The 27479-nt window shown below is 47.8% G+C and overlaps 1 protein-coding gene across 4 annotated transcripts in view; it reads left to right on the top strand.

Moving 5' to 3' along the window:
• The window catches only part of PRMT9 (protein arginine methyltransferase 9), a 227033-nt gene extending 199890 nt beyond the window's left edge, over window positions 1-27143 (top strand). For all 4 annotated transcript variants that reach the window (XM_085641632.1, XM_085641635.1, XM_085641633.1 and 1 more), the window contains one exon: window positions 24476-27143. In XM_085641632.1, the coding sequence (XP_085497758.1) occupies window positions 24476-24700 (225 nt within the window). In that variant the 3' untranslated portion in view covers window positions 24701-27143. The remainder of the gene's footprint in view (window positions 1-24475) is intronic.
• The last annotated feature ends 336 nt before the right edge of the window (window positions 27144-27479 follow it).

The following is a 27479-nucleotide window of genomic DNA, read 5'->3' as shown; positions in this document are numbered from 1 at the left end:
CCCCTCATTCTACTGCCACCAAACCACTTTAGCTTGCTCTCAACGGAACATGGCCATGCAGTTTGGGGCAGGTGTTACCTTCACAGGTGGCAGAGCATTACATCCGACACATGGGTTCTTCAGATAGTCCGGTAATGATACCCCCTGCCATTCCTCTCTGTTCCGCTATATGTTCCACCTCCCATTAGAGCACCTGTCTCTATTTGTCCATCCTGCAGCAGAAGGTCCATGCTCTTTTGGATGAAGGAGCCACGGAAAGTCCTGACATCAGAAATAGGGAGTGTATGTTACTCCTGTTTTCCCTGGAGGATGGAAGCCTTCGTCCTATTCTAGATGTTCTGCCTCTCAACTTTTCCCTGAAAAAAGACAAATTCAGGATGCGCATATTGAGCCAAGTTATAGCTGCCTGGATCAAGAAGACAGGATTGTAGAGGTGGACCTGCAGGACGCCTATTTTTCATTCCCATCCTGCAGTTCCACAGATGTTACCTGCAGTTAAAGATCGTCCAGGAGCATTTCCAGTTCTCCATGCACCCTTTCGGCCTCACCAGTGTCCTTCGGGTGTTCACAAAAATGATGGAGGTGGTTGCAGCACACCTTCGGAGGTTGGGTCTCTTGTCTTCCCCTATTTCAAGAACTTGTTGTTGAAGGTTGGCTCGCCACAGTCCATCATAGACCACCTCCATATGACGAAGAACCTCCTAACATCTTTGGGGTTCTCAATGAATGTGCTCTGAGGCTACTTGACCTCCTGCATTCAACTGGTCGATTACACTAGATGGCATATGCAGGTTCTGCAATGAGATCTGTAAGTCTTGGTGGGCTCAGTACCAAGGGACTCTGTCGGAATCCATTCAGGTTTCGGAGGAGACTGAATGTCTCACTTCGTCTGCTTGGTCTTTCAGGATTTTTTGATTTAGGCCACCCCAAGACCCTCCACCTTGGAGAGGTATTGCTTTGGTATCTTTTCAGAAAGTGAGGCATCTGCGGTTCGCAGTGTCCTTCAGAAGAGCTACTTACTTATCTTTGGTAATGCTCTTTCTGTTGGACACTATCTAACCACAGATTCCTCACTACCTTCCCACCTGCTTGTTCTGTGTAGTGGCCTCTTTAACATCTAAGAAGGTCCTAAGTTGTAGATGAGCAAAAGGTCAGCAACAATTGTTCTACACTTCCCATGTGAAGGCGCTGTAAGGGAAAGAAATAAGAAACTGATATCAGTGTGCCAGGGGTTGCACTTTCCAACACTTTTGGAGGAGTGTGATTTCAACATGGAGCCACATGGCACCTTCTGCGAGTGTGCAGGAGCACCGCTGTAAAGTTTTCGTGGATCCAGTCTGGCACCTGGGGAATAGTCAAAAAGTGAGGAATCTGCAATTAGAGTTTGAGTAATGGGTCCTGTCCATTTAATCCCCAGATTTTTTGCTTCTTAGACTACCTGGTAAATGAACTTCTGTAGTGAGTGAGTCTCACTGCCGGAGTCTGCCTCACTATATTCTCTGATATAATGGTTATGGAGTGCTAACCACCAGTGTCCGCCTTTTAAGAGAAGTTCTGCACCTGCCCAACAAGGGTAAGAGGTTGTGGACTGACTGCATGTGAGCATGCATGCATATATGTGCGGGCTGAGTGTTTGAGCCTAATATCTAACTTATTTCAGTATCTATTCACAGGATTGCTTGTTGCAGAAGAGACCCTTCATGGATTGGTGCTGATCTACAGTAGGACTTATATTGTGAGGTCGCATTCATAGTATAGGTCTGTGGTGCTTAACTGAAAAGAGTGGGTGCTTTACTGAATTGTATATGATGGGTGAAATCCGAAGTACAATTTTGCCTACTTGGCCTAGAGATTCAGGTAAGGGATCAATCCTGTGGTAACAATAGACACACAGTGTAGATCAAATGTCACCTTTGTGATATCTGCACTTCTCTTGGCACATAAAGACCTCTTCTCTTTCCTTAGCTTATTTTTGGATTCCTGAGTTATGTTCTCCCTGCTGGGCCAAGTTGATTACTCTGCTGGACGGCAAGCGGACCAAAGGTGTAAGGACGAATTTCCACACCGGCGTTGTGTTGAAGAATAATATTTATTGTACACAAGATTCCAACACATAAAATGGTTCAGGTCAGGGGACACACACGGGAGAGAGTCTGGTTGCCTCAGTACTCAGTAAATACGGTGTCCCTGAGCAGACAATAGGATAAAAAAATCACAACACATCTTCCTCCTTGCAGATGCTTAAAATAACAATAAAAAAACAAATGTTATACAAGGTAATGAAAAGAAACCAGCGAGGATAACTTTTGCAGAAACTAAGGACGTAACCCACAAGGGCGAAAGACTACTGAGGCCACACATATTAATCACACACATAATCCGTAAATTTCCTGGGTAGAACCACAGAGCGTCCCACTCTGCTGGTACTGTGAAAGGACAACCCATCAGCAACGGTGGGAAACTACTCGGTACACATGGGGGATTCATGCGAATTAACCTGTGAGTGCGCACCATCGCTCTCATCTTCATCCTCCCACCATCTGCCCCTTTTCACACACGCGAATAACATTTGTGTGAACAGTGCTAGAATCATGAACAGTCTGGCTATGATCAACCCTGTGTCAAACAATAATGGGGGGAGAGCGAGGAAAAAAGGGAAAGACGTCCCTATCCCCAGTAAGAATCACTTAAACAATGTGGACGTACCCAGAACCTGAGTAGGGATAACTTGGACTCACTGGAGATTATCTACAGTGCCAAAGAATCATTAGATTATTATAAAAGACCCCTCACACACCAACCTGGTTGGTGTCATGTTTCGTCATTGGGGGTCCCAACCGGGTGGCCGAGTGCCGCCCGGTTGTGCTACGACACCTGATTACAGCGGAACTGGTGTGGTGCGAAAGTGTGATGAACTGAAGTGCTTGTTAAAAATACCTCTGGGGATCCTTACCGTGTAAATTGTATTTGTGGTGGCCCAGGGTATGTTAATAATGTAAAGGTAGACAACTAATGGAGTGATTTGTCTCGTTGTTGTCAAAGTTGGTCTATATGTTTCAGCCCCCATGAAAAGATAGATGGGGCTTTCGTCAGGACCTAGTGCAAAAAAGTGAAAGTGAGTGCCAAAATTTCACCACGTGTGTAGCACAATCACAACACACTCGCTAAGGTGTGTTGGAAAAGGAGTAGTGGGTTGACACTGTCAGCGCTTTTGTCGATACCTGGAAAGAGAAATGACAAGGCAAGACCCATATAACATATAAAAGCAACATAAAATGCAATCTTTCGTCTGGTAAAAAGTGCCTGTCTATTTATTCGTTGAAGGCACATAGGTGAGTCCAATGGAGTTGTCGAGTTATCAGGTGCTTATGACAATTGGTGGCATATGGCAAATTAGCCGGCTTAAACGTAAAAAGGCATGCCTGTGCTGTAAACGGTACGGGTTGCATGCTGGGTTGTGCGCAATGTGGGGTAGAAGAGGCTCAAGGTAAATGTCTGAGCGTGGGAGGCACACCCCCTATATGAGTGGGGTAGCCAGAGTAGCATTGCACGGAGGATGTGTGCAAAGTCCGAAGTGCCTGCGAGGTGGAGTTAGGCTAAGGTATATTTGGAGTTAAAGTATAAGTGAGAAATAAAACAGAACATAATTACACTGTTTCTGTTAAGGTAGCCCACAAAGATTGTTGTCGCTGACTATGCACTTAGGTAAACATTTCCTGAGGAAAACATTGTCCATACATGTTACTGCACTGCAAGCATCAGCTTTGGCCACAAATCCAATTTCTGTCCTCTTAGAAAAATGATCAATTAGGACAATGGCAAATACTTGCTCACCCCGGTCCATAACTGAACCCATAATGTCCACACCGACTCTCTCCCATGGCATGGGAGGACAAGTGATAGGATACAGAGGAGGCCTGAAAGTGACTTGTGTTTTGTCTGAATTAATACACAGCAAACAAACTCTGACAGTTCTCTCAATAGCAATGTTTACACAGGGCCACCAATACCAGTTCTGTACCCTGCACTCGGTTTTACCAATTCCTAAATGCCAAATTTCCAGTATTCTACACCTTAGTTTAATGGAGGAATGACTTTGCCACTTCTCAATAACAGCCCGTTTACTCAGATAATTCATGTTTAATATCCCAAAAGGATCATAGCTCCTTGGGAATGGACTTTTTCCCAGGCCACTCACTCGAAAGCATTCCGAGCACCTTACTTAGCACAGCATAATTGCTCTGCTCCATTCTCCACTCTTCCATGGATATTCCATACAATTCCTCATGTATGTTAGCCACATAGAAATCTTTCTCTGAACTGTCACTAGAATCATGAAGAACGGGCATACGACTCAAGAAATCTGTCACTACAACATGTAATGAACTTCATAATTAAAGTCAAACAGCCGAACAGATATTCAGGCAAGTCTGTGGGACGCAGCATAAAGACCTTTAGTGGTTAGAACTTTAGTTATGGGCTTGTCACTGCGTAAAATTACCTTGTTTTACCAAAGGAACTGGCAGAAATTTTCCACGCCCCAAACACATGCTAGAGCTTCCTGCTCTATAACTAAATACTTTTCCTGAGCGGCTGTTAATAAGGGGGAAGCAAAAGCAATCATACATTCCATACCATGTGCATCTTTCTGGGTGAGGACAGCACCCAGACCTTTGCCCCTTGCATCAGTGGCGATAATATTACATAGGGGGGGCTGAGCACATCTCGTTTTTGAGTGAACAAAACAACATTTGACATGGTTCCGTCCAAGCAAACTTGTTCTTAATTTTGAGCAATTGTCTCATATCATACGTTTGTATGAGAAATTTTCTATGAACTTTGAGTAGAACTCAAAAAGGACTAAAAAGGAACGCAGTTCCTCTCTGTTCTTGGCTCAGGGCATTCCGTATGGCATCCAAAAGCTCCTTCTTAGGCTTGATACCTTCCCTCGTCGCCAATTTGTCACAACGAATTTCAACACCGGGATTGTGTTGAAGAATAATATTCATTGTACACAAGATTCCAACACATAAAATGGTTCAGGTCAGGAGGGACACCCGAGAGAGCGTCCGGTTGCCTCAGTCATCAGCTGTCATCTGGCAACATTCCAGAACGTTCAGCTGATGACAAGACACAGGGGAACTTGTACAATGTCTATGAGCGGACAACAGGATATAAAATCACAACACAAAGGCCTCTCCATGCAGTAAGGCCATGTACCTGTATTAGGACCTGTTCCTGGGCAAAGAAGGGGTAAAGACAGAAACCGCTGGAAAAATTGCACCCCTCCCCCAACCATTCAAAATGCTTTCAGGGACCCTTCTCTTGACTGGTGATGATTCATCAAGATACTCGAGGATCAAGAAGTAGGATTGAGTACCGTCGTGCTCTGCAAAAATTACATTACTCCCGGGGATGCCAGGCAGTAGTGAGAGAGCCAAGGCAGCTTTCTGTCAGCTGCAGGAGAAGCAAGATCAAGGAGCTGGGTAAAGCTTGTTGTCTGCCGTGTGGGAAGCAGGCTTAGGTAGCAGGCCCCCCATTCTCCTCTGACCTTTAACAGAGGACAGAACGGATGCCTGCCTGGGGTTGTGCACCTGGCTCTAATACATTAAATAAAGTGGGAATGAGGCTGCTTGTCAAAAGAAAGGCTGTAAGAGGCCTCGAGCAAAGGACATCCTCAGGCTAAAGGAGCACCCAGAATCCTCTGGGGTGCCTTTAAAAAAAGTTCATATTTCTTCGTGGTGCTATCATAGTGGGGAGGGGCACAACCAATGGACGTGTAAGTGTTTTGGGGGCTGCAGGAAGTGCAACAGCACCCACATAATCCCCTTTTGAGTTTTTGGAGGATAATTCCCCCTAAGCTTCCCAGGTCAATGGATACATGACATGGGGAGACTTTCTAGTCTTTTTCACGCACTACTGGAGTTGGAGCTTGGAGCTTTTCTTGCTTGGGTTTTGGTGGAGTGCAGGGAGTCCTGTTGATGGGTCTTGAAGGGTTGTATTTCATTGCAATGCATAGTTTTACTACAACTTTTTTTGCTACACAAATATTACCATGCATACCTTTAGTATGCATTAGTATTCAGTTAATGAACAAGTCCTCCACCAAGTATACATTCACCCCGCATACCGTTACATCGTATTTTTATTTTTTATTTAAGTAATCTTATTGTAACCTCTTAATAGTTTTCTTCCAAAAATTGGCAACTGATATGCATGCAACCTATAGTTAAAAAATTTTAATTTTGCGGCACATGTATAATTGTTAGAGCATGCTTGCTTAGAACGTGACTAAGCCTCCCTTCTTTCTTTGCGGCAAATGTTATCAATTTTTAAAAGAGTATAAATTACACTTACCTGCACGCTGCTCTTTGTGATCCTATCGTCCGTCCTGCTCTAATTGCTCTATCAGCTCTAAAAAGAGACTCTCAACCACATATGTTCGGAAATAGTCATGGAAGTGAAAAACCCTCCACCATATTGTCCAGATTACATATTGTTTTAAATTTTACAGATAACATGGTATTAAATTAATAACCAAGTATTTTTTTTAAAAAAAACCTTTATTTTTTGAAGTCAGGGACACAGCTATTCAGCCGACAACCCGGAGGTACGGCAGCTTTAGAAACACAACACAAGCAAGCGTCCACATTTCACTGGTAGGAGAGTCAAAAGGTTCTGTTTTAAATAGACACAAACCCAAACCTAAACACAAGCAAGGCGATAAGTACTTAAAGCACAGAAAGGGTTCCCATCAGGGGGAGCGAGCCCCATTTCGTCCATCAGACACAGGTCTATAGTAAGGGAAGGAGGGGAAGGCAGAGACTCAAGAAGGCAAACACATACCAGCAAAGAATACAAAGCCGGAAAGAATGCTAAGGGGAGAGCTGCTCCTCAGGCGGGTCCGGGTCTGGGGGCAGGCATATGCCCCCTCTGTACTGGTTCCATCGCCCCCATACGGTGTGCCATTTCCGGGGGCACCCTTGAGCACAATACACTGTCTTCTCCCTAAACATGCTCCAATCCATGTTTTCCATCCACGCTGTCAATGTAGGATGCCTAGTGGAGCCCCACAGGCGAGCGATGTCGCGCTTAGCTACCATGTTCCCTAGGGTCACCCACTGAGTCTGTGCCGCGTCGTGGTCAGTAGGACCCCAAACATTCAGGAGACAACACCGCGCCTCCGGCTGCATGGCGATGCCCGTCACCTCCCCCATCACATCGTGGATTCGCTTCCAGAACTCCATGATCGCACCGCATTCCCAAATAATATGTAGGAAGGTGCCCACCATACCACAGCCTCTCTTACATAAGCCCTCCTCGGAGAAACCCATATGGACCAGCCTAGGCCCTGTCACGTAAACTCTATGGAGTATTTTAAGCTGCACCAGCCGCAGGCGCGCAGGGATCGCGACCTCTTTGGGAGAAGAAACTGCATACTGCCAATCCTCATCATCTAATTCGAGGCCATCCCTAGTCCATTGATCGCGCAACCCTAGAAGAAGATCTGCCCGAACATCAATTAGTTTCTTATAAATGAGAGAGATCGTACTCTCTGGCATATGGCCATCCAGGATCCAGTCCTCTAACGGAGAGGACTCAGGCACCGTCTCCCCCTCTACAAGGACTGACCGCAAGGCGTGACACACTTGAGCGTATCGGAAGAACTCCGTGCTCCCTAGCTCATATTCCTTCTGCAGCTCCCCGAATGACTTCACCCTACCCTTATTCAAAAGGTCTCCAACCCTGGATATACCGATCAGGTCCCATTTCTCAAACCCTTTTGTATGCCAAAGCTTTCCCAGAATATCGGAGTCAAACAACGGGGTGGCAAGGGTAAGCTTACCCTTCCAGCCCAATGAATCCGTCGCCACCTTCAACCAAGTATTTTTTAATAAGTTAATTATTTTTAATAAATACCTGATTATTAACACACTTAATCACCCAGTTTTATGCAGAAATATTTGTTTAAATCCAACCTAACAGTGTATTGTTTTTACAAAAAAAATTATTAAACAGGTTTTCTTTAAAAGATTCTACTGTATTTGCACACAATTAATTCTACTAATAATTAATCTTTTATTCCACACTGAAAGTGTATATTCGGAACTAAGGACCATCTGGTTACATAGAGGAACTACCTTCTTTTCAAATGTGTGGTAAAGTCTTGCGTTGTTAAGACTTGCATGCCAACAGTCTATTCGATGTACAAAATGTGTGGTAAATGTTATCCAAAGTAAAAACTTCGGAGTAAAAGCTGCTTCCCGTCTTGAAGTTGAAGTTGCTTTAGCAGTGGTAAAAAAAAAGAGACTTGCTATTGTAACACTGTCATTTTAAACACTTATTGCTTTATTGATGCGTTTACCATGAACAGTCAATCATTGCATTGTATTAATACAGGTTCTTATAGCATGGTACCATCACAAAGTTTTAATGTGGTTTGTATTGAATTCTTAAAACCAATTATATTCATTTATAAATATTGTTATACACTGACAGCACTAATATGCTTAACTTATTATACATGTATTAAAGAGACTGCAGTTCATGTGGACAATGGACAGGATACATAATATTATCGGTGCACAATGGCAGTTACTATTGGTATAGTGATCCTGAAAAAGACCAATCACACAGAATGCAATACACAGGTCAAAAATATTTTTGCAAATAATATATTTGTATATCTGAAAGAAACACGGTAGTTAGATTCCACACCTTAGAATATCCCCAGGCGTCAGGCTGGATCCGGAAAGATTTTTTCAAGTCAAGTCAAGTCAAAGTATGCTTTATTCGAAGGATATTCATAAAAGCAAGATACAATATACAATAACAGTTCATTAGATACATTAAAATACTATTAAATACAATACATTTCGATACTACATACTTTAACAAAATCTAGTTAAATTACATCCATAAGGGAGACATTATTTCATTTGGCAGCGGTGCTGTTCAAATCACATGCGGGTTGACATAATTAAAGCCCTGGGTTAGACATTCCGCGATAATAACAGTGGATACTTGTTGTTAAAACAATGATATTTAAATAATTAAAAGTTTTAAAACAGATTACATACGATAAAATGCTAAGAATTAGCAGGGGGGGGAATAGTAAAAGGACTAGCAGTCTCCCCCGGTTCAAGAGAATAGTCAATTGACTAGCAGTCTCAATCTAATCATCCACGCCCATCCTAGATACTTTGCAGTGGCAATTGAAATCCAAGGCAATGTGCTGGTGCATATAATGCGTAAAGCAACAATGCCACTAGTAGTTCCTAGATTTTTGCACATTGGAGTAAGCCATATACGCCGTGGAGCAGCATAGATTTCACAAGAAAACAAGAAATGACCAATAGTTTCATTTTTTGTACCACAGGCAGGGCAAACAGCACTATTTCCCGCTTCCCATTTTACTGTTAAAGATCTAAGGGGAAGTGCTCCAGCTCTTAGTTGGAAGAGAAGCTTCCTATCTCTTGGCTTGGTTATGATATCCCAATAAGGCTCAAGATGGGGATACATCTTGGCCTCTAGGTACTCTCTAGTCATGTTACCAACACTTGGGCTACACCAGTTCCGCTGGGCAACCTTCTCCCAATAAATGATCTTGATCGTACTTTTAGAAGGGAAGGTTGCTCCTGCAGGATCTTCCCAAAGTGTGCTCAAACCAAGCTCAAGCAAGGATGTCCTAAGCGCTTTTAGCCAGCCTATTTTATGGTGAAGGTCAGTTCTTATGATGTCTAGAAAGCCCCCGGCATAGTGAGAAAGCGCAGGCGTGGTCCATAACCTGCGCCAGTACAATATTGGGCGGAGCCGTGCCATATCTACAATGGCTCTTCTACCCAAGTCATACTTAAGGGGCAGCAGCGGGGTGCTTTTGGGAACGCCTGTAATGGCCCTAAAAAATATATTCTCTGCAAGTTGAAGAGCCGGCATTTTTTCAAACCCCCACAACTCAGCACCATAAAGTACAGAACCCAGAGCTTTAGCTTCATAAACCTGTAAGACAGGTTTCACAGGTTTAGTGAAGGATTTTCGGTGTTCTGAGCTGATTGCGCCTGCCAATTGTCTATGTTTGATTGTTGCAATTTCAATATGGTGCCGCCAGGCCTGCGCATTGGATATATGCATACCCAAATAAGTAAAATTGTTAACTACCTCCAACGGACAATTGTTTAAGGTATATTTTTGTCTTAAAACTACGATGGGGATTAAAAGTCATCAGCTTCGTTTTTGTAATATTTACTTCGAGGCCATACTCTTTACAAAATTGGTCAAAGATTGACAAAGCACACTGCAATCCACTTGGCGTTTTAGCTAAGATGAGTGTGTCATCCGCAAACATTAAAATAGGAATTTTAATACCATCTAAAAAAGGAGCATCCACTTGGGCGGAAGTCATACGTGCTACAACATCATTGATATAAAGTGTAAAAAGGACTGGGGCCATCGAACATCCCTGTCTAACGCCCCTCTCTACTGGAAAATCTGAGGTAACTGAGCCTAAGCCACCCCACTGTATTCTTGCATAATTTGATTCATGGAGTCTCATTATCCTAGATAACAAATCATTTGGGATGCCCTGCTTCTGTAAAACCGACCATAGCTTTAGTCGAGGGACCAGATCAAAAGCGGCCCTTAGATCGACAAAGGCCGCATACAAGATTCCTTTGCCGAGCACCACCGTCCTCCATTGAATCATAGTAAAACGAAAGACCTGATCCACGGTACTTGTGGATCGTCGAAAGCCAGCCTGGAAGGTTGAAAGGGCCTTGGTCTCTTCCGCCCAATCCAGGAGCCTATTGACGATCACACGCCCCACTACCTTTTGGATGGTATCTATAAGGCTTATAGGGCGGTAGTTACCTTGCAATGATCGATCTCCTTTCTTGAAAATGGGGATAATCACTGCACCCTTCCAGGATTTTGGTACTGATGCACCCAAGGCAATGGCATTAATAAGATGGTGGATATATGAGCACCAGCGCTCTTTATCGTTAACAAATAGATCCGCTGGCACACCATCAAGGCCAGGGGCTCGTCCGCAGGCAACTGCATCCAGAGCCGTCATAATTTCACTAGGACAAAAAGGATTTTCTTTTGGGAGGTCTACACAGATTATCTCATGCTGTTCGGTAGTATTAAAAACAGCATATTGGTTTTTAAAAAACTTTACCCATTCAGTTTCAGGGACATTGTTTTGAGGGGATTCAGGACCACCTGATTTTCCCCATCTGACAATGTGCCAGAACTGTCGAGAATCCTTGCTATCACTAGCTGCCTTTAGCTCAATCCAATGTTGCTCATCCCACGCTTGTTTTGCCTTCACAATACTGGTTTTATAATTTTTCCTGGCAACTTGGATTAAAGCTGTTTGCCCTCCCTTAATAGCATTACCCAGTGCGAATCTACACTCCCTGCATTCAGCGTTGTACCATTTTGCTGGCTTTGGGACCCTATCACCTTTGTCCTTGACAGGCTTAAGGAAGTATCCCTTGATTATATCAAAAAGGGAATTATGAATTCCTTCAACCCTGTCCAGGCCATTGCTCAGTGTGTTACAATCCTCTAGGTCTAATATGGCTTGGTCAACATGGCTACTCATACTAACAATAGCCTGTTGATTGATTGCTACCTTTTCCCAGCGTAGCCTCCTCATGTTGTTGGTGGGAACAATCCGGGGTGGTACGAGCACAGGGAGTCCCACAGGCAAGCCAGTGTGTGGCCACCACTTGTGTGACAGGCACAAAGGATTATGGTCACTCTCCAACCTTCCATCCACATACATATTACAAATAGATGGCCATAACTTTAGGCTACATAACAGATAATCAATTCTGCTATTGTGCCTACCATTATCAAATGTGCTTGCACCTTTTCTATCTCCACTAGTCCTGCCATTCAGTGCTCTTAGCCCCTTACCATAACATAAAGCATTTAAACCAATGATATCAGCGGACCATCGCACTATTGGAGGCAACTCTAGTTTAGGCACGCCCCATAGTCGATCCTCCTCTTCTCCAAACAAATCATCATTGCTAATCAAGGGTTCAAATGTACTATTAAGATCGCCCGCAATGATAATATTGTTGGTCGACGAGTGTATGTCAATGAGGCTATCCAGATCTTCTAGTACCTCTGACCTCCCATTCTTCTTCCTCCGGACATATACATTATAAATGTCTACACTACCCAGCTTTTCTAAGTCTAATCTGATTAGTTGGATATCCCTACTTCTTGTGTCAAAAACTTTAATGCCCAATTTTAAAGTTTGACGAACCCATACTACTAGGCCCCCCATAGGTCTACCCCTTGGGCCTTTTACCGCAGGGACAAAATAATTCAAATAGCCCTGCATAAAACATGCTTCACAGGCCCAAGTTTCCTGGAATATGCAAAGGTCAAATTTATTAACAAAGCTCATCCACTCTGGTGATTCCATTTTGGAGGTCAACCCAGCAATATTCCATGAAAATAGGGTGCCTACTGATTCCTGGATGATAACCCTAGCATTATCTGGAGCAGGCAGAGCAAGATCGACCAAATGCTCACGGGGATATTCTACCTCTACTGGAGATGATGCAGTACTGGACTCATTATAATGCATACTTGTATTTGTCCCGGGGGCCGCAAGTAGTGCTCTCGTAGACTCATGGTTATTGAGTCAATCGACATCCTCCAAGCTGTCTAACACCTCAAATCTGTTTCTCAAGGGGATCGTAAGTTTATGTTGAGTATTGGATGAATCCCCTATCACGGAGGTGACAGCTAAATTTGGTCTTGGAAAAAAGTAGGTGAGTTCCCAAGTTGTGATCGAGGAACTCCTATACAGCGTTTGCCAATTCAAAATATGAGCAACAGCTCTTGGGTCCCTGAAGTTGATGAGGATAACATCCCCGTGTATAGTTTTTGAAGTGTTACCCAACCAGGGCAAGCGTCTTACATGTAGAATTTCCCCATTAATATAAGAAGGAAGAGGGCGATTTTGGCCTAGCCAATGGATAACTTTGTTTTTTAGTTGATGGTATCCTTCTACAACATCCGATTTTATCATAGGAACCCCTGGAAGCACAACAACCAGGGGGACTGCCTCTGGTGGTAAGTTAATAGACAACGGACCTCGTGGTTTAATCGAGGGATCTGTGTTGTGCCCCGGTTTGACAAACAAATGACCCTCGTTCTTTGGGGTATTTACAGCACAGGTCATAGCCCTAGCCGTGGTTGTGCAAGATGGTTTAGAGGTAATGGTACTATCTGAATGGCTAACCCCTCCCTTACTTATTGATGTAATCGATTGAGTCGCTTGTTCTTCTGGGGATGAACTAGAAGAAACTATAGCAGAAGCCAAAGCGGTGGATGGTATTTGTAAAGGGACAGATGTGGTCATATTTTGTTCCATCTTATTTCCCACTAAAGATTCAACTTTCGCTAGCCTTTCTTCAATGTTCTTTAGACTTTCTACAATTGGCAACATAAGTTTTTCCATCAATTTGCCAATTTCATCCAGTAACTCCCCATTAGTACCAACTTGATTCAAGCAAGATGCAATACTACCAGTTTCAGTGTACGGGGGGTAGCATTTTTCCCAGAACAGGTAGCAGTAGAATTACTTTTAGAAATGTTATCACATTTACTTTTACGTAACTCAGAGACTATCTTCCTTCTTTTCCTGGGCAATGGACCGGTCAGTGTGGTCTGACTATATATGATATCATTAGTAGGTAACAACTCAGTAGCTTGGGGTGATAACTCATGTTGGACATCCAAGATATTATTTGAGTCATCGGGGGGAGGGATAGGGGAAAGAAGAATAGGTAAGGCCATATCAATACTTTGTTCGTGCACAATAGACGTAACAGGGCTCCTAGTGGAGTCGTTAATACCCGAGGGTAGCATGGAATCCTGGAAAGAAGAAACCTCAATGTCCGTACATGGAGCTTCAGGAAATGGCGAGGCTGATGCCATATTTTTTATGAGTTCTATTGAACAACGGCGTCTAGCCCTAAGTTCTGCAAGAACAACCTCCCGGGCAGAGTCAGTATTAGGTTTCTTAAAATAACTATCAAGAGTTCCCTTTTTCATCTGCTCACTCATGGTGTTAGGATATCACTATTCACCGGAGACAGTACAGGACTCAGTAAAGTTTGTGTCAACACCCAGCTGGTTTCTACAGAATTAATAGTAGTGACCACACATACCAGTTCTGGCGTAGTGTCTCCAATTCAAAGAGTAAATGGGGTGGGCCCGACCCGGCCTCCTCTGGCCTCTGAGGGCCACAGAGGGCCCGCCCTTTGCCCGGGCTTAGCCCGCGCGCGGTCCCGCGACGCGGTATGGATGTCCGCTTATCAAGCGCCGCCAGGCGCGAAGGCAATCAGGGCTGCTTCCGGTGTGTGCGCCGAGGCACCTGGGAGATGTAGTCGGCTCCCTCCCCACTGCGGCCGCTAAGGAGACCAACGCGGCGGCGGGAGGGAGAAGCACCAGGGCGGGGGAACCAGCCAGCAAGTTAGGAGGTGAGGTGAGTGGAAAACGCAAGGTTAGGCACTTTCACTGCAAGCACCCGCTCCCCCGTATGGATGTCCGCTTATCAAGCGCCGCCAGGCGCGAAGGCAATCAGGGCTGCTTCCGGTGTGTGCGCCGAGGCACCTGGGAGATGTAGTCGGCTCCCTCCCCACTGCGGCCGCTAAGGAGACCAACGCGGCGGCGGGAGGGAGAAGCACCAGGGCGGGGGAACCAGCCAGCAAGTTAGGAGGTGAGGTGAGTGGAAAACGCAAGGTTAGGCACTTTCACTGCAAGCACCCGCTCCCCCGTATGGATGTCCGCTTATCAAGCGCCGCCAGGCGCGAAGGCAATCGGGGCTGCTTCCGGTGTGTGCGCCGAGGCACCTGGGAGATGTAGTCGGCTCCCTCCCCACTGCGGCCGCTAAGGAGACCAACGCGGCGGCGGGAGGGAGAAGCACCAGGGCGGGGGAACCAGCCAGCAAGTTAGGAGGTGAGGTGAGTGGAAAACGCAAGGTTAGGCACTTTCACTGCAAGCACCCGCTCCCCCGTATGGATGTCCGCTTATCAAGCGCCGCCAGGCGCGAAGGCAATCAGGGCTGCTTCCGGTGTGTGCGCCGAGGCACCTGGGAGATGTAGTCGGCTCCCTCCCCACTGCGGCCGCTAAGGAGACCAACGCGGCGGCGGGAGGGAGAAGCACCAGGGCGGGGGAACCAGCCAGCAAGTTAGGAGGTGAGGTGAGTGGAAAACGCAAGGTTAGGCACTTTCACTGCAAGCACCCGCTCCCCCGTATGGATGTCCGCTTATCAAGCGCCGCCAGGCGCGAAGGCAATCAGGGCTGCTTCCGGTGTGTGCGCCGAGGCACCTGGGAGATGTAGTCGGCTCCCTCCCCACTGCGGCCGCTAAGGAGACCAACGCGGCGGCGGGAGGGAGAAGCACCAGGGCGGGGGAACCAGCCAGCAAGTTAGGAGGTGAGGTGAGTGGAAAACGCAAGGTTAGGCACTTTCACTGCAAGCACCCGCTCCCCCGTATGGATGTCCGCTTATCAAGCGCCGCCAGGCGCGAAGGCAATCAGGGCTGCTTCCGGTGTGTGCGCCGAGGCACCTGGGAGATGTAGTCGGCTCCCTCCCCACTGCGGCCGCTAAGGAGACCAACGCGGCGGCGGGAGGGAGAAGCACCAGGGCGGGGGAACCAGCCAGCAAGTTAGGAGGTGAGGTGAGTGGAAAACGCAAGGTTAGGCACTTTCACTGCAAGCACCCGCTCCCCCGTATGGATGTCCGCTTATCAAGCGCCGCCAGGCGCGAAGGCAATCAGGGCTGCTTCCGGTGTGTGCGCCGAGGCACCTGGGAGATGTAGTCGGCTCCCTCCCCACTGCGGCCGCTAAGGAGACCAACGCGGCGGCGGGAGGAGAAGCACCAGGGCGGGGGAACCAGCCAGCAAGTTAGGAGGTGAGGTGAGTGGAAAACGCAAGGTTAGGCACTTTCACTGCAAGCACCCGCTCCCCCGTATGGATGTCCGCTTATCAAGCGCCGCCAGGCGCGAAGGCAATCAGGGCTGCTTCCGGTGTGTGCGCCGAGGCACCTGGGAGATGTAGTCGGCTCCCTCCCCACTGCGGCCGCTAAGGAGACCAACGCGGCGGCGGGAGGGAGAAGCACCAGGGCGGGGGAACCAGCCAGCAAGTTAGGAGGTGAGGTGAGTGGAAAACGCAAGGTTAGGCACTTTCACTGCAAGCACCCGCTCCCCCGTATGGATGTCCGCTTATCAAGCGCCGCCAGGCGCGAAGGCAATCAGGGCTGCTTCCGGTGTGTGCGCCGAGGCACCTGGGAGATGTAGTCGGCTCCCTCCCCACTGCGGCCGCTAAGGAGACCAACGCGGCGGCGGGAGGGAGAAGCACCAGGGCGGGGGAACCAGCCAGCAAGTTAGGAGGTGAGGTGAGTGGAAAACGCAAGGTTAGGCACTTTCACTGCAAGCACCCGCTCCCCCGTATGGATGTCCGCTTATCAAGCGCCGCCAGGCGCGAAGGCAATCAGGGCTGCTTCCGGTGTGTGCGCCGAGGCACCTGGGAGATGTAGTCGGCTCCCTCCCCACTGCGGCCGCTAAGGAGACCAACGCGGCGGCGGGAGGGAGAAGCACCAGGGCGGGGGAACCAGCCAGCAAGTTAGGAGGTGAGGTGAGTGGAAAACGCAAGGTTAGGCACTTTCACTGCAAGCACCCGCTCCCCCGTATGGATGTCCGCTTATCAAGCGCCGCCAGGCGCGAAGGCAATCAGGGCTGCTTCCGGTGTGTGCGCCGAGGCACCTGGGAGATGTAGTCGGCTCCCTCCCCACTGCGGCCGCTAAGGAGACCAACGCGGCGGCGGGAGGGAGAAGCACCAGGGCGGGGGAACCAGCCAGCAAGTTAGGAGGTGAGGTGAGTGGAAAACGCAAGGTTAGGCACTTTCACTGCAAGCACCCGCTCCCCCGTATGGATGTCCGCTTATCAAGCGCCGCCAGGCGCGAAGGCAATCAGGGCTGCTTCCGGTGTGTGCGCCGAGGCACCTGGGAGATGTAGTCGGCTCCCTCCCCACTGCGGCCGCTAAGGAGACCAACGCGGCGGCGGGAGGGAGAAGCACCAGGGCGGGGGAACCAGCCAGCAAGTTAGGAGGTGAGGTGAGTGGAAAACGCAAGGTTAGGCACTTTCACTGCAAGCACCCGCTCCCCCGTATGGATGTCCGCTTATCAAGCGCCGCCAGGCGCGAAGGCAATCAGGGCTGCTTCCGGTGTGTGCGCCGAGGCACCTGGGAGATGTAGTCGGCTCCCTCCCCACTGCGGCCGCTAAGGAGACCAACGCGGCGGCGGGAGGGAGAAGCACCAGGGCGGGGGAACCAGCCAGCAAGTTAGGAGGTGAGGTGAGTGGAAAACGCAAGGTTAGGCACTTTCACTGCAAGCACCCGCTCCCCCGTATGGATGTCCGCTTATCAAGCGCCGCCAGGCGCGAAGGCAATCAGGGCTGCTTCCGGTGTGTGCGCCGAGGCACCTGGGAGATGTAGTCGGCTCCCTCCCCACTGCGGCCGCTAAGGAGACCAACGCGGCGGCGGGAGGGAGAAGCACCAGGGCGGGGGAACCAGCCAGCAAGTTAGGAGGTGAGGTGAGTGGAAAACGCAAGGTTAGGCACTTTCACTGCAATACCCCTTGCACGTCGCTAGGCGTCGTCTGCGGCTCCGCGTCCGTCGTCGGCGTCGTGCGCCGGAATGACGTCGTCGGAGTACTTAGATGCCGCCCTCGCGCGCTGACGTCAGTTCTTCTTTTTTCCACGCCAGACAGCGCCGATCTGGGAAGAGCTTACCCCTTTAGTCACTTTTTGACTAAAACTTTTTGGACTCTTTTGTCTACTCGACTCGAACTGGTGCCGGTAGGATGCCTGGGTTTAAAGCCTGTGACTCCTGTCACCGACTGATGTCGGTGACGGACCACCACCGCCGGTGCCTTTACTGCCTGGGGGCCGACCACGATGCGGAGTCGTGCCTCGACTGCCAGGCCTTGACCTCGAAGGCTAGGCAGGAATGGTCCCGCAAGCTTTTTGAGCTCCGACACTCGGCTCCGTGCCGTTCAAGGTCCCGGTCCAGGAGGAGGTCGAAGGACCGGTCGCGGAGCCGCAGCCACCATCACCGCTCGTCGGGTTCCAAGTCTTCGGGTAAGTCGAAGCATGGTAAAAAGTCCAAGAGACGACACCGCTCTTTGGACTCCCCTCGCCGGTCGCGCGACTCGGTCCGGGTGGTACCATCCACGCGGCTCCGCAGGAGCCGCGTCCGTCGCCATACCCACCGGTCCCTGGGACTAATGCGACTCCGCGGAGATCAGTGCCTTCCTCTCGGCCATGAAAGGCCTGGCTCTGCCGTCGACGCGCCTTTGGGCCCCGCGGGCTCGACTAGGCGGCCTAGCGAGCCGGCGGCTCCGGCGCCGTCGTCAACTTCGGTCCCGACGCCGCAGGTCCCCATGGGATCCAGGCCTGGATCTCAGTCGGTGCCGGTCGACCTCACGACGCCTCCTCCGCCGGCGCCGACACCGGTTAAACCCCCGGCGCCGTCTCCGGACGACGCCGTTCCCCGGTTCAGCCCCGTCCGGCGCCGCATCTGACGCCGATGGATGACAATTTCATCTACCGTCCGGCTCCGGTTATTCCCCCTGTTTATCAGGAATCATATGACGGGGCGACTGGGAGGGGTCATGCAGGCCGACTTATCTCAGGACTGGGCAGATGAGCTGGGGGATGCCAGTGGTCTGGACACCTCCCCGGACACTGGTTTCATCTCTCCTCCGACTGTGGCTTCGGAGGAAGGTGTTGCATTTTCCGTGGTGCTGCGCAAGGCGGCCGAAGCCCTTGGGCTGGAGCTGCCTGCTGTGGCTGTGAGAACTAACCTCCTCACTGAAGTGCTTCAACCGTCGGCAAGCTCCTCGGAGCCTCTGCTGCAGTTCAATGAGGCACTAGTGGACGTTGTGAAGGGCACCTGGTCCAAGCCCTCCACAGTACCTCCTGTGTATCGGAACGTGGCCCGGCGCCACCGCCCTGCTCCGGGCGACCCCAGTTTTCTGTACCAACACCCCACGCCCGGGAGTCTGGTTATCCAGGCCTCTACTTCCCAATCCTCCTTCCCGTCCGCTCCCCCGGATCGAGAATCCAAGAGGCTGGAACAGTTCGGTAAGAAGCTGTTCTCTTCCCTTAGTTTGGGACTGCGATCCTTGAACACCGCTTGCCTCTTGGACCGTTATTCTCACTCTGTGGGATACGGTGGAGGATGTGCTGCCCCAGTGCCCGGAAGAGGCTGGACAGGCTCGCCCAGGCTCTTGCCGACGGGCGGGATGCAGCGTGACATGCTATTCGATGTGGACTAGACACTACGGACTCGCTGGGTAGGGCGATGTCAACCACGGTGGCGCTCCGCCGCCACGCCTGGCAGCGGTCCACGTCTTTCTCAGGGGATGTCCAGAGCACCCTTATGGATATGCCCTTTGATGGCAATCGCCTTTTTGGCGAAAAGGCGGATAGTGCGCTGGTGCGCTTCAAGGACTCCCGGGCTACGGCCAAGTCCTTGGGCCTCTCGGGGCCGCGACCGCAAACTTCCGCTTTTCGTCCCTTTCTTGGCCAAGGAAGGGGCGCCCCCTCACGTCCCCCTAGCCACCGGCCGCAGAACCAACCTGCACGCGGACGTGGATTCCGCCGCAGCAGTACCGGGGGTCAACGTGCCGGTCAGTCCACATCAACCCCGGCAGCATCCGCCTCAAAGCCCTCCTAGTCCGTGCTTTCAGGCCCATTCCACGTCAGTGGGAGGCAGAGTTCGCCATCACCTGCTCCACTGGCGTTCCATCACGTCGGACAGGTGGGTGCTGCAAATCGTCCGAAGGGGCTACTCCCTCCCCTTCGAGACGACCCCTCCAGCCATTCCACCGCAGTACCACCGCATGTCGGGAGCTCCCTTGAATCTTCTACGGGAGGAAGTTGCAGCCCTCTTGGCCAAGGGGGCCGTCGAGCGCATTCCTGGTCCAGAAGTAGGTTGTGGTTGCTATTCCCACTACTTTCTGGTTCCCAAGAAGGGCAAAGGGGGCCTACGCCCTATCTTGAACCTCAGGAGCGTCAACGCCTTCCTCCGGAAGGAGAGGTTCAAGATGCTTACCCTAGCTCAGGTTCTGGCTGCCCTGGATCCAGGAGACTGGATGGTAGCGTTGGACTTGCAGGACGCTTATTTTCACATTCCCGTCCTGCCGGCCCACCAGCGTTACCTGCGGTTCACGGTGGGTCAGGAGCATTTTCAGTTCACAGTGCTCCCCTTCGGCCTCACCAGTGCCCCTCGGGTGTTCACGAAAGTGATGGCGGTGGTCGCAGCTCATCTGCGCAGATCAGGGGTTCCAGTCTTCCCCTATCTCGACGACTGGCTGTTGAAGGCGGGCTCGCCCCAGCAAGTAGTCTCCCACCTCCAGACTACGGCCGACCTCCTGCATTTGCTGGGGTTCTCCATCAATGTGCCGAAGTCGCATCTGAGTCCCTCACAGAAGCTCCTCTTCATCGGATCGGTTCTGGACTCTGCGCAGTTCCGGGCTTATCCTCCGGAGCAGTGGGCCTGGAATATTCAGGCTCTGATTCCCATCTTTCAGCCTCTATCCCTGGTTTCGGTCAGGTCGGTGCTGCGGCTTCTGGGTCTGATGGCCTCCTGCATCCTGCTAGTGCATCACGCCAGGTGGCGAATGCGGGCTCTGCAGTGGGACCTGAAGTTTCAGTGGGCCCAGCATCGGGGCAACCTGTCCGACCATGTCCTGATCTCAGAGGGCACTGCAAAATAGTTGCAGTGGTGGCTCACGGACCGCGATTGGATCAGCGGCAGATCCCTCTCCCTACCCCTCCCAGAGCACGTAGTAGTGACAGATGCGTCCCTCCTGGGATGGGGGGGCCACATGGGGGAGGCGGAGATCAGAGGACTCTGGTCTCCGGCGGAGTCTCGGCTCCATATCAACCTTTTGGAGCTGAGAGCGATCCGACTTGCACTGAAGGCATTCCTTCCCTTTGTCCGGGGAAATGTGGTGCAGGTGTTCACGAACAACACCACCGCCATGTGGTATTGCAACAAACAGGGCGGGGTGGGGTCATGGACCCTTTGTCAGGAGGCTCTGCGCTTCTGGACATGGCTGGAACATCAGGGCATCACCCTGGTGGTTCAACACCTGGCGGGCTCTCTGAACGCCAGGGCGGACGAACTCAGCCGCCGGTGCATGATGGATCACGAATGGCGTCTCAACTCGGACGTGGCGCAAGGCCTCTTTCGGTAGTGGGGAGAGCCTTGGTTAGATCTAATCGCCACCGAAGAGAACGCGCAATGTCAGCAGTTCTGCGCGTTGGAGTTTCCAAGGCGGCACTCGCTCGGGGACGCATTTCGTCGCGAGTGGAGTTGCGGTCTGTTGTACGCCTTTCCGCCTATACCACTTCTGCCCAGAGTGCTAAAGAAGATCAGGCACGACCGGGCCCAAGTCATCCTGGTGGCTCCGGATTGGGCACGAAGGTACTGGTATCCTGAGCTACTCAGTCTGTCTATCGATCCCCCGATTCGACTGCCTCTTCAGGAGGACCTTCTGTCGCAACCGCAGGGGACGGTCCTCCACCCAAACCTGTCCAGTCTCCACCTCCATGTGTGGAGATTGAGCGGCGACAGTTGATGCCATTTGACTTGCCTCCTGAAGTCTGTGATGTGATTTTGGCAGCCAGGCGTCCCTCCACAAAAACGGTATACGCCTGCAGGTGGAACAAATTTGTGGCATGGTGCACAGCAAAGGCTGTGGATCCCCTTTCCGCCCCTCTTTCCGAGGTTCTCCTCTTTCTTCTTTCCATGGCCCAGCAGGGCTCTGCTCTGGGCACCCTAAAAGGTTATCTTTCTGCTTTCTCTGCTTTCTTACGGCTTCCTGATCAGCCTTCTCTTTTCAAATCCCCTGTTTCTCGTTTCTTGAAAGGCATTACTCATATGTTTCCTCCTGTCCCCTTCGTAATGCCTCAGTGGGATTTGAACCTAGTCTTGACATTTCTGATGTGCGCTCCCTTTGAGCCTCTTCATAATTGTCCCCTTCATCTTCTGACTCTTAAGACTGCTTTCCTGGTAGCCATCACCTCGGCTAGACGGGTGAGTGAGCTCCAGGCTCTATCTTCTAAGCCTCCTTTTCTTTCTGTCCATCCGGACAAGGTTGTCCTCTGGACTCGTTCTTCCTTTCTTCCGAAAGTGGTGACTGCCTTTCACATCGGGCAGTCTGTCACGTTGCCCACCTTCTTTCCGCCTCCGCATCCTTCGAAAGAGGAAGAGAGGCTCCACCGTTTGGACCCAAAATGGGCGCTTTCCTTTTATTTGGACCGCACCAAGCAGTTCCGGGTGGACGACCAACTCTTTGTTGGATACGTGGGTGCTAAGAAGGGGCGGGCAGTACACAAGCGAACCATCTCGCGGTGGGTCGTCTTGTGTATAAAAGCTTGTTACTCCTTGGCTAAAAAGAACCCTCCTGTAGGGGTGAGAGCCCATTCCACCTGGGCCACAGCGGCGACTACTGCCCTGGGCCGAGGCGTCCCCTTGCAGGACATCTGTCAGGCAGCAACGTGGGCCTCGCTGCACACGTTTGCCAAGCATTATTGCCTGGACAGTCAAGTCCGGAGAGATGGCTTCTTTGGCCGTTCTGTTCTCCAGGACTTTCTGGTGTGATCTTGGTTCGCAGACCCACCACTGGGGTTGGTATTGCTGGGGTATCTATTCTAAGGTGAGGTATCTAACTAACGTGTTTCTTTCAGATGAACAAGTTACATCCCTTCGGTAACGATGTATCTGTAAGAAACATTAGTTAGTTAGATTCTTCACCAACCCACCCATCCTCCCCGTTCTGTGAACCGACATCTAGGGTTAAGGCTATCCTTTTCAGGGCCCTAGATTTTTTGGCACCAGTGTCGGTCTCTTGCATGGCTCTGCGTTCCTGGCGTGGAAAGCTATGTACAAGAACTGACGTCAGCGTGCGAGGGCGGTGTCTAAGTACTCCGACGACGTCACTCCGGCGCACGACGCCGACGATGGGCACGGAGCCGCAGACGACGCCTAGCGACACGCAAGGGGTATTGCTGACGAAAAATCTTTCCGGATCGAGCCTGACGCCTGGGGATATTCTAAGGTGAGGAATCTAACTAACTAATGTTTCTTACAGATACATCGTAACCGAAGGTAAGTAACTTGTTCTGTAGTACCATAGATGAAAGGTGCTCAGTGTCCCAAATGAACTTAAAACCTATTTCAAAATGGTGGCAATTTATGACATATAATGTGGTTTCAAAATCAATGAAAAAAACAACCATAATTCAATACATAATCATTATTCCTAGCCTTCTACCATATTTGTGAAGGCTAACCTTTAAATATGTGGCGACGGCATTTCGACCCCACATCCAGTATGGGGTCTCATCAAGACCTAACAATGAGGTACACCTGAAAATAGAAGGGTAATGAGTTGTCAGAGAGTTGTGCACAAGAGTCATTTGACTGAAAACAGAGGAGGTGATTACTCACATGGGGCCCTGCCTGGCACCCAGTGAGGGGAAGGCAGACTGTTTCTATGGCGTGTCTTCCAATTTTGCACTGCAAAATGTAGATAAATACAGGAGCACTAATGAAAGCTCGTCTTCATGTGACACAGCAGAAAGTTCATACAAACATTTATTCATTATATGCTGTGAGGTTGTAGATTTTTGTGAAGATGTTAAAGCAATATACTTAGTGACTAGTCACTCTCTGAATGTGGACATTGAAAGGATCATTAGCTTGAATTTGGAGCTTATTGGTTGGGTAGAGGATAATTTTGAGAAAATGGAAAAGTATGATGAAATCATTCATTTAAATCTGTACATTTAACTTCTCTTGTCTCGGTTGTGAGGGTGTCTTTTTGTAGCAATAGAAAATCTGTTTTAGTCTATCTATGAGAACTACTTAGGCTTATGCGATGATTGATGGGTTTCCTGCAAGCAACTGTGAGATTTTAGAGACCTTTGGGTTCTATAAGATTACCAGTAAATATTTTGTTTAAGAAATCATATGTCAGACTATCTGCAGGAAGCTTCTGTTTTCCAGGTACTCTTTCTCATCCTGCATTTTATTGTTTGTTGTACCACAATTTAACAATTCTGTATGGTTTTCACTTTTGTAATTTTAAGTTTTCTCATAACCTGCAATTTGGATACATTTTTGCATAGGAATTTCCTTTTTTGACTCCTAAGTTGTCCTAAAATATGTTAAATAAAAAATTGATTCACTTAATACCATCTCTTTTCATCATCTCTTCTGGCTCCAAAACATTGTCACCATTAAACATATTTTGTCTGGGATCCTTCCTGGCTACTCAGTGTGATTATATACAAAACATGAATATATGCAAGATTACTTAAGGTTGCGAGTTGTTCATGACCTCATTGTAAAGCAATGCTTTTATTTTTTTCAGGTGGAGATTTGTAAATCTGGCCATGTCACTGCTGTTCCATTTTGGTACCATTTATACCTGGATGAAGAAGTTAGCCTGGATACCTCTAGCGAATCTTCACACTGGAAACAAGCAGCAATAGTTTTGGATCAGCCTATACCAGTGACTGTTGGAGATGTACTTCTGCTTGCTGTTCAGTACCATAAAAGTAGTGTCAACATTACGGTGAAGAACCATCCCCTATAAAAAAAAGTCCACTTTTTTGGCTTTGGGAAAATACCACAGCAGGTTGTTCAAGAATTGTTTTAAGTTTGGATTTCACTTTTATCACTACCTGTCCCACCTGACTTGAAGCACATCTGAAATTAAAGTTTTATTGGATATTGGTACTACATATCATGACCAAACCTATGTGATTTAGTGCTTGGTTGTCTTCTCTGGGGTAGCTTTGTTTCCAAGGATGTCTTGTGCATTGAATTACCTACCTGCTACACCTGTTTTCGGAAGCATAGATCTAGTGTTGAGAGTTCCCATCTATGTTTGATGGTAAGGGAGGTTAAAATGCATTTTTATGCAGCCATATAAACTGAAACCCCTGCCTCCTATTTTCTTTCTTTTAACAAACATACGCCTGGGACCTTGCTACATATATATTCTTAAGTTCATGTGAGGTTTAAAATGTTTCAAGAAATTTACATGGCATTTGACGTGCCGAAGAGTGCTTATGTTGTTGCATTCAATGTCTTTATGGAAGAGAGTGATCTTTTTCCTCTAGGCATATTTTTCGTTATGTGGATCTATGGGTTCTGTAGTTTTCCCCTACTACCTAGCAACTTCTAAATTGACAAATTTGATGTAAAAAATATAGGCAAGGTTACCGATAACGTTCATTATTTTAATGCTTGTGTGCAGTGCTAATTCTATTAATTTCAGGTGTAGAACCTTTGATTTTCCTTTGTTCGTTAAAATGTAGTTATCAAAACATTTCAAGGATTTGTCATTTTTGAACTCGAAAATATTTATAAATTATACCTGTAATTGGTTAGATAGAACAGATCTTAATTTGCTGACTTTCCTGACTTGTCTTGTTAAGGGTCATGTTGAAACTATGAACATGAGCAAACACAACTTGGAAGAGATAAGCATTAGCCATGCCCACAGCAAGTTTGTGAATGCTGCAGCTTTCACAAATGAGTTATGTTAAGGATCATTTTTTGATCGACATGATTCTCTCAACTAATTTTTTTTTTAAAATGTCTGTCCTTTTTTGTTTTGCATGAGGACCATAACATATGCATTTTTCTCTTTTTTTGTTTGAAATAGTTTTACTGATTATTCTTCCATTACAATTCTTCTTATGATTGGAAGATACATTTAATTTGGTAGAGTTGAATGGACTCTGAAATTCTAGACATACGTTATATGTTTGGAAAAGGGAGGTTTATTACATCGATGTGAGGGACAAAATGCAATATCTATATCAACTGACTATCACCCTTGTAAAGATGTTTACCTGTTTGAGTTTGCCTAGTTAGCAATGTTGCATTTGTTTTACATGCACTTTGACATGAAGCTGACAAACATTCATTACTGTATATTTCTTTGCTTGAACAGAACACTATTGTACCTCAAAAGCACATTAGTTAGTACATGGAATTATGTTGCTGTATATGAAGCGATAACACACTGTATGCTTCGCTATTACCAAAGGCATCTTTCGAACATCTGTTCTGTTATATATGTTACCATACTCAGCATTGCTAAGAACGAAAACCATATTCATATTTGTATACATCATTCAGTTGTAAGCTATTTTGTTGCTGAAAAAGCAGATACTTTATTTTTCTTAATTTGGAAAGTTGTATTTACATGACCATAAAATGTCTACCATATGAATTTATTATTAATACTTGCCATGTGACAAATTCTAAAACCTACACTTTATGAAGAACAAGCACTGTACATATTTACACCCACAATATTCCTATTTTTAGAGGTACATTTACTATTTTGGAGGATGGAGTTGGTGTATAAACACATTATCCGCGACCACAAAAAAATAGATATTTTTAACCTTTTAGGTCATTTTAAACAAATATAGCACATAAATTGTTCTATGTGTTAATATCTTAATAAACACACCTACACCTATTTTTTTATTATGATAATCAGTAAACCCTCAGGGTGCAGATTTTATAGGTCTTCCAATGACGAAATCACTAAAACAGTTCCACTTAACATGATAAATATCGGGCCTTATCTGTCTCAGTTCCCACTGGCGTTATGGAAGAAATTGGGTTTAAAATCTGTTCAGCCCCATCTACTCGAATGCTTTTGATCTGTCCCATAGTGTGGCGCGATGCTTGCGGAGTTGTAAGAACAGCACATGCTACACCCCATTTGACTTCACTCTAGTTACAGCACATCATTTTAAGATACTTTGCCTAAGTTTAATTTAAACCTATTGTAAAAACTGTCTTGCAATTGTACTTCCTTACAAGCAAAAGCAACAGAGCTATCGGCTGTAGTTCCTTATCCAGTACTTATACTGTTCCTGACGGTCCGTTTCTCTAAAATACATGCGTGCAAGTTTGATATTGCTTTCAAACGTAAGAAAAGTGTACTGGTAAATGTATTTTAGTTTCAAATAAAACAACATTGACTTATAGTTTCTCAAAAGGAGACATAATTAAGACCACTGTTTTAATTTATGAATGAATGGTTTTGAAAAGTTGGCATGATCTCATTTAAACACCTTAAGTTGACTTTTATTTTAGTCATGACATGCAAAAACATAAATTGACATTACAATTTAATTAGAAAGCTAGAATTTCAAACCTTTCATGTCATGGGAGTACGGTGAATATTAAGCAAACAAAAAGGAAGCTGCTCTTCAAATATGTTTTTCATGAGACTATTTAAGATTGTTAAAAAAACAATTTTGGCACTTTTGTATTGTTAATGGCTGAATTCTTAGTCATAATGTCAGTAGTGAGGTCAAATTATCAGCAATTTGGCTAGTCCT

This window comes from Triturus cristatus, chromosome 2_2 (genome assembly GCF_964204655.1).
Source record: "Triturus cristatus chromosome 2_2, aTriCri1.1, whole genome shotgun sequence".
NCBI classification, from domain to species: domain Eukaryota; kingdom Metazoa; phylum Chordata; class Amphibia; order Caudata; family Salamandridae; genus Triturus; species Triturus cristatus.
The sequence above is the reverse complement of the archived record's forward strand: the minus strand, read 5'-3'. Positions and strand labels throughout refer to the sequence as shown.